This window comes from Orbicella faveolata, unplaced genomic scaffold, assembly GCF_042242905.1.
Source record: "Orbicella faveolata isolate gen_17 unplaced genomic scaffold, um_ofav_v1 contig_34, whole genome shotgun sequence".
NCBI classification, from domain to species: Eukaryota; Metazoa; Cnidaria; class Anthozoa; order Scleractinia; family Merulinidae; genus Orbicella; species Orbicella faveolata.
The window spans coordinates 8,726,903-8,740,000 of record NW_028301563.1 but is presented as its reverse complement, the minus strand read 5'-3'; the positions used below and the strand labels follow the sequence as shown (position 1 = coordinate 8,740,000).

Sequence of the window (13,098 nt, the reverse complement as noted above, 5' to 3'; positions counted from 1 at the left end):
TGTGCGAGCAGACCCAAGCTTCCACTCGGCCAAATTTTGAGTCACGCAACCTGTGATGTTTACTCGCCAAAAGCTGTTAAAACATTAATAAATCTCATCTTTCGTGGGAAAAAATTAAAAACCCAGCGCTCGTCAAAAATTATATTTTTTCACCAGAAATTTAGCTCGGAACATGTACATATTTATATTCGTTTGAATCGTCGATGAAATGACCTTTTCTGGATATTTTTTCCTTCGGGGTCAACCGAAACCTCCGATTACAAAATCACGCCGAACCCACACGTTGCAAAAAAATATCTTCAAAACCCTGACTTCGAAGCGATATAACACTTCAGCGTTAATAGCTAACACACATCGGCAGACGGTAAATCTATTCCTTAACAATCCAGCTTTATCGTGTTAAAATTTCAGCGAAATCGAACAAAACTAGAATTAGTTAGAATTTTTTTGTGACCTCACTCCCCAGACTTGACCTAACAAAGGAAGCAACGGTCGCCCATAGCAACCGAAAAACACCATCATAACAAAGCCGACGTTTCGGCCAAAAAACTCGAGAATTATCGCCTGAGAGCTTAAACTTGAATGGGAACATCTTTTTCGAACTTTTTTCAACTGATTTAGACCAAAGACTGGCCTCGGCGGGCTACAAAAAAGACCAAGAGAAAAACAGAACAAGACAGCAGAACAAGCCGATAATATTTCATCGCATGGCTTTCGGCACGAAAACGAAAATACAGCTTACTTCTGGATAAATTCAGCCTTAGAAGCCAGCAACCGGTCCCAAATTACTTTCTGTATCCTTACAAATGTCCTGACTTGCATCTCCGAAAGATTTTGCCCCAATTTTGAGCAAATAAACATTTCGTCGACGGTGATCGCCATTAGCTAACTTGATAAAATTCTCCCGCGGGGGGGGGGGGGGGATATGACGAAAAGAGCTGAAAAATGGCCTGTAATTGGCTAATGATGAGATCATCCCACTGTCCAAATTTGGTCAGAATCGAAAGTAACGCCAATTTTCTGTCGCGTTTTCAATCTGTGGTCACTGGAGTGACCAAAATCGATACATCGGTCGGGATAGAGTTTTATTATTAAATTATATGACTTGTGTGACTACTTTGCTAGCCCTTTACTCGTGGAAAACACCAATCAAATTTAATCATGACTTTTAAGAAAGAAAGCTGTTGTTAATAGTGTTATTGTCGTGTCATTTATATCGTTCATGCCCATACATATCCCGAAGAAAGTTCTACAAAGATTAAGACCATTACGTCATCGGAGATTTGTCAACGGCTACCACTGATGGTGCAATAATACAATTTGTGTTGATCAAGTTATGTGATGTCTACAGTAAGAAAAGAATCATCAATAACTGCTTTGGAATGTGCACTGCGTTCCGACGGTAGTGCTAAGCAAACAGTTAAATTCTAAAAGCGCGGTTATAAGATCTAACAGATCTTCTTGTTTAATATCATGAATGTATTTTTTTTTTTTTTTTTTTTTTTGTATCCTGATATTACACACATGTAATGCTTTCTCTAAAGCGGCTTTAACAGTCTCCAGCAGTTGAACTTTGACAGATAAATAATGCCACTTGTCAAAATGATGGTATCGCAAAAATTTCCAATTATTGGTGAATAAGTTGTGGTCATCTTCATGGCATAATAGGTTACCATAGCCATGGTATGTATCCGTTAAAAATGTATCCGTAGTCTCAGCTTTAAATGCTTATATCTCAGAAAGGGTACATAAAGACAACATAGCTAGGATTAAAGTAGCATTTTATTCCTAGTTTTGTAGATTTTGAAGTGCCAGGAGTATTTTTCATACGATCTTTTAAAATATTATAGGTCATGACTACTTACTGTTATAAGGATATTGAAATTAAAAGAAAAAATTCCCAGAGCGCTTTACTCCACTAATTGTTCATGGCACTTTACAATAGTAAATTTAATTATCTTCTTATTTTATGTTTTTTAATAACAGGTGTAAGGGTCGAACTATAGTAAAATATTTCGTAAAGTGGTAATTACGCTCACGTGCTTAGTTTGAGCTACTCGTGAAGAAATCAGCTTAAATAAAAGAACTGCTTAAATAGCAATTCCTCATCATTCTATAAATATTAAATAGTGTTATTTCCATAAACTGCTACAACGAAGTAAACACTATTCACCTTTAATTTATCCGTGAACTGAATTATCATTGCAACCAAGCCCTTCATTGAAGTGAACAAATTAATCCTTCTCACTAATTTAGCCTGAGCTAAAGTGGACGATACTCTTTTACCCCCTAACCACCTCCTCCTACACAGATACTCCCCAATATACACTATCAAAATTCTTAAAATAACTTAAATCCCTTTCTATTTATTGTTTTTCTTTTAAAGAGTTAGGGACAAAAATCCCATTCTAGAAAACTCTTTGTAACCATGGTTGCACGAGATAAAATCACATAAATTGAACCAAACAGAAAAAAAAAGAGGAAACGAGGAAATGAATGAAAGAAGGACGAACATATGGGACTGCAAACTAACACAAAGACAATAAAACAAATCAACAATGAAAAACAACTTCGCAAAAAAAAAAAACGAAACAAACGAAGTAGAAAAGCAAACTATAGAAGAAACATGAAAGTAAAGAAAGAGACATGAAAACAAGGAAACGAATAAATACAAACAAGGGAAGACACAAACACGAAGAAAGGGTATTGCCAGCATGTAAATAAACACGGAAAAAACTAGTAAAACAAACAAACAAACAAACAAACAAGCAAACAAACAACTAACAACTATCTGTGACACCAGTTATGCAATTGGAGGGTCGTACCGGGGTATCCTCATGATGCGTGATTAGCTGATTTCACTTTTCCGCGAAACGTGACTTTTAGAAATTGTTCTTCGTACTGCGTGACCTGAAGGTTTTGCGTGACCCGTGAAGAACTTGAATTATTAGTCGATATACGTGATTTCACTACTCTACTCTATGTGATTTTAAGATGCGAGTCCTCCGAATGGTTAGAGTCGTCTGTCGAGAGTGATTTAGGTATGCGATTTGCAATATGGAGCCTGTACGACCCTCCACTTACAATACAGCCCTATACTATTTATTAGTTTCTCTCCAGTGGGTTTTTCAGAATTGATTTACATTAACATAAAATTTGTGTAAAGTAATTAAAATTCCAGGTTAAAAATGATACAATATGATGTAGGACAATTCTATGTAGATCATGAAAACCGGAGGGTTTTCACCTTGTTTTTGAACAAGCTGAATAATGCAGAATTTCTTATCTCATGGCCAAACTCATTCAAGCGTTTCACGGACAGGAATGACAGGCCAATTAAAGACGTCCTCTAATTGCTCAGGTTAATGTTATTGGACTTCTTAGTGGAAACACCACGAATTTGAGATCGCTTAACAATAGGAGCTTATCCATATAGGCATTTGTAGATCTTAGTACATGATGATAAGGTCACGAGATCCTTGACTGATATTTGAAATGTGATCGCAGTGGCGGATCCAGACTTTGAGCTTAAGGAGGGGGGGGGGGGGGCGTTGTTTCACTTGCCCTGCCGGCTTTTCTTCCCTCAGTCATTTCTTCTTTCTTTCCCCTCCCACAGATCCGCCTCTGGATCGTCCTTCCTCAAATTCGAGCGACGCAACCAACTGGAGTTTCTCTATATTTATGTTCCATTTAGAAGTGCCAGACCTAACGGTCGAACAATTAGATAGTCGTTCACTTTCTACTGTCGACAGGTTAGCATTGTGTGGAGTAGTTACAAATTACACCGCAACATTTCAAGCCAAAAACATCCTTCTAGGGCGTCTCTTTACACGTTAAATATTTCGCCTGTTTCCTGCGTTTGAGGAAACGTTATCATTAATCTTCAAATAAATTATAATAAGTAAATTATATGTTGTTTTTTTTCTCCGTTTGCAGATTTATCGGGTGTCTTTCTAGTAGTCGCAGTTTTCAAATAGTAAAAGGAAGACCAACGAAAGCAAACGGATAGCAATCAGATCGCGAAAGAGGCGTCAATATCGGTTTAACACTAAAGTCATTTGTAACTGGATTAGTCAGTGCTACAGTAACGGGTGTCACAAACCCCTGTGTGAGTCAACTGGTAGATATAGTAGGAGCCGCAATTCTTTACTTTAATGAAGTGTTGTTTTTGGCAACAGTTTCCAAGCTCGTTAATGCAGACTGTTCTTGTGACTGTACCCTCAGCCTCTGTAGGATGATCTTGACCACTCAACCAGGCAGGGGATCGTGCACCACAACTATTAATCGCTGGACATGTGGTCACCATTTTTGTTCCTGCAGCTCCTTGGAAACGATACCAGCCATTGAGTCCGTTGTCACATTTGGTGTTTTCTGTTCTGTAGTCATGTTTTCTTTCTGCATCTGTCAGATTTTTGTAGTTCTTACATATGTCAGCTAAAGCAAAAATAAATATACGTAAATAACCGACGATTATCGTTGGAATTACTTTTACACAATACTGTATGTGCTAAAAACAACAACAACAGCAATGTTGAAATAAAGAAAAATATCTTCAACATTGTTGAAGTAAAGAGAAATATGGATAATAAGTATAAGTAATCGTATGAAAACGACTACAATTTTAAATTTGAAAGGACTTACGCTACGAGAGATCATCGTGAATCGATTCTTAATTGCTCGAGCTTTTTATACGATTACTCGTTAAAAGTATGACTGAGAGGGGTACGAACGCGGGCGCATTAAGAAATTTGTTTTGCAGTGCATATCAAAAATAACGATAAATTGGCCTGCCATTAGCCAATCACAACGGATCGCGAGTTATGGCACAGCCATATAATGATATCAATAAATCATAATAAATACATGATTAAACGTTGATAATGATCTTTAGTTAATACACACAGGTTTCTGTGTTCCTCTTGATAAGTCAAATCAGACTTTTTCAGAGCCAAAAAAGAGTAAAATAATAAATGCAACCACACTTCTTAAATCGCAATCTATATAGTTCGTTTTCACATGACCTCATGACGACAAAATTCAAAAGTTCTCGAAATCACTGTGACGAAATCACTGTCACTAGCTAGCGGTGGAAGGGTTTAGTTTCAACAGAGTATTTCCCATGGAAATAGGCTTTTTCAATTTTGAGACACCCTAATTCAACACGCGCTCATCCACATCCTAGCTTTGCAAGTGCAGTGAAGTCCTGTCAAACAGCCTTCTCAACTGATAGCACAACCGAGTCTTCTTATGTTCGTCAAAATAACAGTGTGGTAGTGGCTCACGACAAGACTGGAAATTTCCTGGAGTCCGTCTTCAGCAACTGCACTGTGCACACAATGTGAACATCATTTTCAACAATCCAAACCCCGCTACTTAATTTCTGGCCCTTGACCTTTACCAACCTAACTTGTTAACAAAAACTTGAGTATTTTAACTTTATTTGTCTACATTTTCATCGACTAGTATGACTTTGTTTGCCTACATTTTTTTTTTTTTTTTGCAATCGCAGAATTTGTTCCCCTAAAATGCAAAACATCGCAAAATTTTAGTGAAACACGGTTCTTCTTTGATCTTCGACAATCGTTACGAGCATTTGGGTTTCTTGACGGACTTACTTTAGAAATCGTATTTGCTACAGAGCGCTTTCGACTCCTAGTCGAGAGGTCTTGGTTCAAGTCTGGTCGGCGTCATTATGTTCTTATACACTTTACTCTCAGAATACCTCTCATTCTCCGAGTCCCGGTTGCCGATTAAAGATACCAAGATACCAAGATACCAAGTCCAAAACAAATTTTGACCACTGTGATGACGCACATCCTTGTCGATAAGAGTACAGAAAACCCTAAACCACAATCGATGTGTTTGTTTGTTTGTTTGTTTGTTTTGTTTTGTTTTTTTACCACAATATCAACGTTAAAAGAAAATGTTTCCTTTTTTTTTTTCAGAGCTCGAGCTGGAAAAGGCATTGCGTGACACATTGACGCGAGCAGCGCTGTCTGTACTCTTATCGACAACGGGAAATTAGCCAATCAGATTGCGAGATTAAAAGCAATTGCGGTTAAATATCTTTTCCGAAAAGAGAATAGTTTTCCGAGAGCGTAGCTTGAGGAAAACTCTGAGTTTTTGAGGAACAGATACTGTCCAAGAACAAAAATGCAAGCATATTTTCTCCCCAAATGGAAGCTATTGTGTTTATTATCCTTCAAATATTTTTCGCAACACCAGTAATTTATAAAATTAGGGAATTTCACTCGGATAGTCCCCAGTTTTGCTAGGGAATATTCAGTAACGTGATAAATTTACTTTTAGACTAATCGAATGCGAGCGAAAATATTTGATGGCTTATAAACTGAGATATTCAGAGAGTGTCAAAGTAGATAAGTGGGCCAAAAAAGGTTCACATGAGTCCTAGACTCAAAGGAACTCGTGAATTTGTGGTGGACGATAATTCGTTTCTTTAAAATTCCGAAAGTTTCAAAAGTTGATAGCCGAAATTCTACTTCTTTTATCTTCTTTCGATTCATCTTTTCTTTACTGCGCATCCCTGCTTGGCTTCTTCGAGATGACTCTCATTAGGAATTCCGACATTAATTTAACATAAAAACCCTAAATACCTCAGCTCGCCCCGTGTCTCATATGTCTGTCTCCTTGCTTCAGGCCACCCTCAACATGCAACCCGAGGAAAGAGGTCACAGATTTTTAAATCTTTAAAAGAATATAGGACATACAAGCAGGGAGATTGGGGCGGGGTTGGGCTGAAGGGGTGAATGCGACCCGCTCGACAAGTTCTTTTCGAAATTTTGAATAGATATTTACCTAAACCTCGGAAGCTTTTCTAGCCAAAACCTTTTTAAACACATTGCTAATAAGCTCACTTGTTTGACAGTTTTCCCCGATAAACCCAGCTTTACAGTTGCAGGTGTATCCGTTAATGCCATCGATGCAGGTTCCACCGTTTTTGCAAAGATTACTTGCACAGTCGTCAATGTCTATAGAATTAAACGGAATAGTTAACAGGTTCGAACACGAAAGGTAAAGTAAAATCCATCTCACCTTCAGGTACCGTCCAGCTACTTAAGGAAAGAAGTCAGTGTTAAGACTCGTAGAGAATACATGTAGGTAGGATGGAAGGCTATGGATGCCATCATGCTCTTCAGTTTTGTTTTGGTTGCAATATTAAAACGTGTTTAACTGTTGGTTTGACGACCGTGTTGGGCATTTCAACCCATGCTGTTTAGTTTCTTTTTATATACTGTTTCATGCTGTTATTTGGAAGTTTCAAAACAACTTAAAATAACTTTATTTAAATTGGACAAGAAGGGAGATCCACCTTGGATGCCACTGGCTTATTGTGCACCGTTTGCAATGTTTTAACGACGAAAGTGTAGGAGATATCTGTTTGAGATATCTTTTATACTTACTTTGCTTGCAGTTTTCGCCTTTAAAACCAGGACTGCACACACATCGATATTTCTTACTTGTAAAACCGGACAGACAGGTTGCGTTGTTTTGGCACTTCTCCTGGTTCTTTCCACAATGATTCTAAATCAAAGTAACAAAAAATAGTTAGCTTATTCTTACTAATTTTCGCGATAATTTGGGAGCTGCATTTCGCGATTGCAGGAAAAATTTTCACAAGCAGATTTAATTTCACAGCTTTCCCATTGCCTTAATCTCCCAGTTCCTTATCCGAGGACCCCGTTTCCCTAGAAGTAGTCTGCAAGTAGAAAATTTGATGACTGTACTTAAGGGGTTTTGGCGAATTTACAAGCTAAAGATAACGATGAGTCGGAGGAAGAGAGCTAATTAGTTGAAAACAAAACCACATATGGACTGAATATTTTTAAGGAAAAATAATCAACAATTACCAACGAACCCGTGACTAAATATCATTTAAAATTAGCCAAGGATTATTTCTTACATAGTCTGGTATTAAAGTTCCCATATTTTTTCGCGCTGTCAGTTTTTTTCGCGAGTATTAATTTTCAAGATTTTTCCCGAATTTTAAGACTCGCAAAAAACGCTCGCGAAATTAATTATGGTAATAAATTTACGAAGTCAAGCAATTGTCTCATCAACTGTTATTTGACCTTTGTCGATGTACTTTTGCGAAATTTAATGTTCTTTTCTTAAGACCGTATCCTCAAGTCGCGAAATAAAACCTCGCGAAATTAAGAGCCGGCGAGGTTAAGTAGGAATGAAGTATCTTCGACTGACACGATACAGCTCTTCTTTACTTTTTAAACTGAAATTCTGTTACCCGACAAAAGGCGGAAGAAAAGGAGGTATTATTACACAAAAACCGAGTGTGATCTAAGCCATCTGTGATAAAATACTGGGATATTTTGCGTGCATCGCCTAATGCCTACCAAAATTTACATGAAACCTATAACGACAACGATTCTTTATCATAGCCTAAATAGTATTTTGTTGCAGCACAGTATCTTATATCGATCGCAATATTCTAAAATTGATTGGCAGCTAGCTCGAGAGACTTTGCTCAGAAGGCTGACGGTGTTTATAGTGGAACGATGCTACTCGTGTTTGACACAAAATCAGTCCCCTTATAAATTTCTGTTTATCAACAGACTGCAATAAACAAAGCAAAAGGTTGAAATCAGCTGGCCAAACTGTGTCATGAACCATGGGATTATTCGTTATATATTTATATACTGGTTGGATATGTATAGGTCAGCATTATCCTAACATTGTTTTCTCTCTTTCATTTTCTTTGTTTAAACAAGGAAATTTTTGCTTCCCCCCCCCCCCCCCGAACCCCTTCCTCCCGCCGCTTCTTGTTTCTGCCTTCAGGCCTGCTTGCTCTCATTACTTGTTCAAGCCCGAAACGTTTGTGAGTTAGGGCTTCCGGTGGTAACATACAGTCTAACAAAGTAATTGAGGGCGCAAAGTTAAAAATTTCATATTTGTTTACTTCGGCGCCGCGATAGTAGTAAAGATGGCTGTCCGTCAGATTCCCGTCGTGCTCCAAGTGAGTGGAGTTATTCAGCTCACATTCATGTGTTCCGTTGGGATCTTTGTTCTTAATATTAAGACTGACACAGTTTGCATCCAGGTAGCAACGGTATTCACACTCGTCCAAGTCCTTGACAATCATGGCTTTTATCCAGTGGTTCACTAAACGTTTCTCAGCATAGAAATAGTAGGCTGGAAAGTACAGCTCACGTCCTCCATCTGAAAAAAAAATATAAACATGTTTATCTAGAGCTTATAATAAATAAAAGAAAATTTGAAACAGGCTTTTAATGTCTGAAACAAAAATAAATAGTCAAACATTTTAAAAAGAACAGAGTAATTTAGGAGTGAGTGATGAGGGCTTATGTACATAGTATCTCCTATCAACATGCAGTATATCTTTATTTCGCTTTACTCTCCACGCACAAGATTGATTTTTTTGCCAGACCTTTGTATAAACAAATCGGTGAAACTAATTTCTAACCGGTTCGTTATTGTTGTGATACCAAATATATATGAAATAACTTCTTTAAAGGGGAGCTAAGAGTGTAGTCGCAATTTTCTTTCCCGCTTGCTAAGTCTTGTGAGGATCCATGATAACTGCATAATTTATTTATGAGTTCACTTTTCAGTGTCATCGCTTTTTTAAGAAGAATTTACGAGGAAATCCGATAGTAAATCGAGAAATTTCAGGTTTTAGTGGACCAGATTAATTTTAGGTACTTTTCAGTCCCTTTTACATTTTCTTAAAGCTAAAGATATATCAACTAGGTGCCTTGAATAACGCTAATAACATCTTATTAATGGGAACTAGATAAAATAAATTTCACAGTTCAAAGAAATAATGCTAACGCAGGTAAAATTATATCATTAGTTTCACTTCACTAGTATTTTCAAGTGTTTTTTCCCTATGTAGTGTGTTAGAAATAATCAATTTTTCAGAAGAATTTTAAAACAGTCAAACAGAAGTTTGCAACACGATGTAAATAATCTCGGTACAAAGTGTTTGTTTACATGTTACTCGTACCTCAGGTGAATTCTTTCTTAAACATTCGACGCTGTTGCTTTAATCGCTTACTTGTTGTTTAAATGGAATAGCAAACTACCAATATTTTGAAGACTGGACACCTCGAAGTCATAATTTAGAAATAATTAGCAAAGAACGTAAAAGAGGTCTGAAACTTAAAATCGATTTTTTAAAGTGCGAGTGACGGCTTGTTTTTTAATATTTCCCTTACCGATATCAAATGTAAATTCTCCTATCTAAGCATCGCACATTTCTCAGTTACTGTCCTTGTGAGAATTTGTTGGTATGAATATGAATTTGGTGTATATGAATATCCACGGTGGTTTTGCCACCTGCGGCTGTCTATTAAGACACCATATTAATATTCTGACAATAGAGAGTGCTGATCAAGCTTTTCAAATTTAGTTAAGAAAAATAAAGATAAATAAATAGTTGTGGAACCCGAAATTTCACTCTGTGGCAGAAGAATAAATCCTCCCCTCGAAGTATTAGCTTTTGTGGCCTGTTACTTTCACGAGTGTTTCCGTAACTTGGTGGAAACGCTGGAGACGTTTGCTTCTTAAGTAGCTGACTATCACCTGCTTTACGATCTTGAATTAAAGTTAATGTATGCTACAATGTTTTATTTTCCTTTTCGTTGGTGAAAAAAAAAAAAAAAAAACGAGAAAACGACGCAAACTCATTCGTTCATTTCTATTATCAAAATATGAATTCTCTTTACTCGGGCCATCATAATGTCAACAGCTTTAATTTTGTGTTTCTCTCGAAATATACAAGGAAGACTCCTACAGGAACGCGCACCAAAATCGAACAAATCAATAACAGAGCGGAGTTCTGTTGTCTACGCAAATTTGCCTCCATTGTGGGTGGTTTTAGACAAACTGTAACAACTTCTTCTAACATACAAGTTTCGATTTACCGGCCAAAATAATGTAGTAAAGCGTTTAAACTTCTCACGCTAGGAAACGGACTGATTTAATGAAAAGCGTTTGCCATAAATGCATGTGTCGCATAGTAAAATTATGTTTAAAATACCAGATAAGAAACTTGTAGGTAATTTGAATTTGGTAAACATGGCTGATGTACGTACGTTTCTCATACATGATATTGCATTCAGATAAGATAACTAGCAAAAGAATATTCGCATGTCGCATGTAACTCATTTGAATTCCAAAAAGGTGTAACCTCTAATTATTTCCAGAAAATCCAAATTCGACGTTGTTTAATAGACTTAAATGGATCGAGTGATTGTCTAAGGATTTACGGTAACCACCTCATGTTAACTAGTAGACACCTTTTCCAATGAAGAGGAAAATGTTCGGCATCAACCTTTATTCAAGTGTTCATGGTTTCTTCAAACTGCTGTCATTTGCTTTTTATATTTTAGGCATAAAGCTAGTTTGAAATTAGTCTCACTTCCTCGCTGTACATGCTGACTATGCGTAATTTTCTAGAATGAAATGGTTATGAACACAAATGCTTGCAGCATTCTATCACATTGCTTCCAAATCTATGGCTAATTGGAGATCATCAGCGAATGTGTTGGCCCCCGATTCAAACGGAAGACTTCAAACTAACTCCTGATCACGACCAGAGGTAGATAGGCCTGTTTAGATACACTTAATTTTCAAAATTGAACAGAATATTGTGACAATATCAATGGATTATACGCTTGATTTTCTTTATCCTCTTGACGTGTCCGCCACTTGACAATATTAATACAGCATGGAAAGATATGGCGCAGACTCTGCGTGAGCCGGAATGGAAAGGATGTGATGCTAATTCGTAGAAATTCGGTATAATTTCCGACAATAGATTCGTTTCACAAATTATCAATAATCCTAGTTTAACAGCCATCTTTAGCCCAACTGAAGGAACCTGAATAAGGATCGCATCTATAATATACAAAGCAGGTAGAAAGGAAATTTTCAAACTCACCCTGCGCTCGAGTTGGACAAGGGATTACTGAAATCCATGACACGAGAACGAAAAGCAGAGAAAAACTCATTCTTAACCTGCGGCGGATGTCTGCACTTAATAAGTCCCAGATACAAGTCAATACAGTATTGAATAAGCACCAGTGCAGTCTAAGCACCAGTGATGTCTGGTCGAATTAAGTCCAACAAAAGCTAACAGCAACTAATGAAAGATTGCATTATTTGGCTCACAGTTAAAACAACGCTCAGATAATAGGCGTAAACCAATCATGTTACGTCTTCGCTTGACAGCTTATTCAGCACATGTAAACTTCCCATTCTAATTGTGCATTTTTGATGAAGAAATAGAATACGGTTATTCAATTAATTACTAATGTATATTTTTTTGCCTAAATGTAGGCTGGTTGAATATATTCGAACGAGAGCCATTCTAGTTTAAGTTCGAAATAACCCACAAAGTTAAGCTAAATTCACTGTCCTCAAGCGATTACAAAAGAGATTTTTTTTGCAGTTACACCTTAGATAGAAGAAGAAAATAAATTTCCAAAATTCCGGTTCTCCTTGTAAGAAATATGATTCTTTCTTAAACTAAGTGCAACGATGATTGAGTTTCCGATTCCCGCTATTTAGTCTCGCATCAAGATTCTTTATTGGTATACTCTCACTTGTTTGAACGTTATTATTGTGAACAGGATGGTCTATCAAAATTTTATTATATAGACACGAGTGTTTTACTGGAAAATACACCACTCGCAAAATTCATACGAAACTACATCCGAGACTCGAGTGGCGTATTTTCCATATCCTCACTAGTGAAGATATCGGTGATTTCACTGATATCAAGTTTGTTTCTTAAATTGTACTTAAATTCGTTGGTGTACGGTCGAAACATCTTCGGGTCTTCCTCGAAAGCCTTCGGCAATCCTTGGCAATCTTCGAAAATTTTCGGAAAATGTTCGACAACGTTCGTGACCTTCGGAAATCTTCGGAAAGTGGTCGAAAATCTTCGGAAAATGTTTAAAAACGCCGTCATCAGCGTGTCTATATAATAAAAAGGACATTACACGTTAGCTCGATGATATGAATTTTATAGTGGTGATATTGTTCTTGCCACTCGAACATAAAATTCATATCTTCTCGCCACCGTGTAATATCATCTAT

The 13,098-nt window shown here is 37.1% G+C and overlaps 1 protein-coding gene across 1 annotated transcript; it reads right to left on the bottom strand.

The window, feature by feature from the left end:
* Positions 1-6,816: 6,816 nt before the first annotated feature.
* On the bottom strand, positions 6,817-12,102 carry LOC149104604 (uncharacterized). The gene is made up of 4 exons (XM_089271302.1): positions 11,939-12,102; positions 8,933-9,192; positions 7,422-7,542; positions 6,817-6,989 (listed from the first exon to the last, which is right to left on the bottom strand). Exons 1-4 carry the CDS (start codon positions 12,006-12,008, stop codon positions 6,817-6,819), a joined length of 624 nt encoding a protein of 207 aa, XP_089127428.1. The 5' UTR covers positions 12,009-12,102.
* Positions 12,103-13,098: the final 996 nt, after the last annotated feature.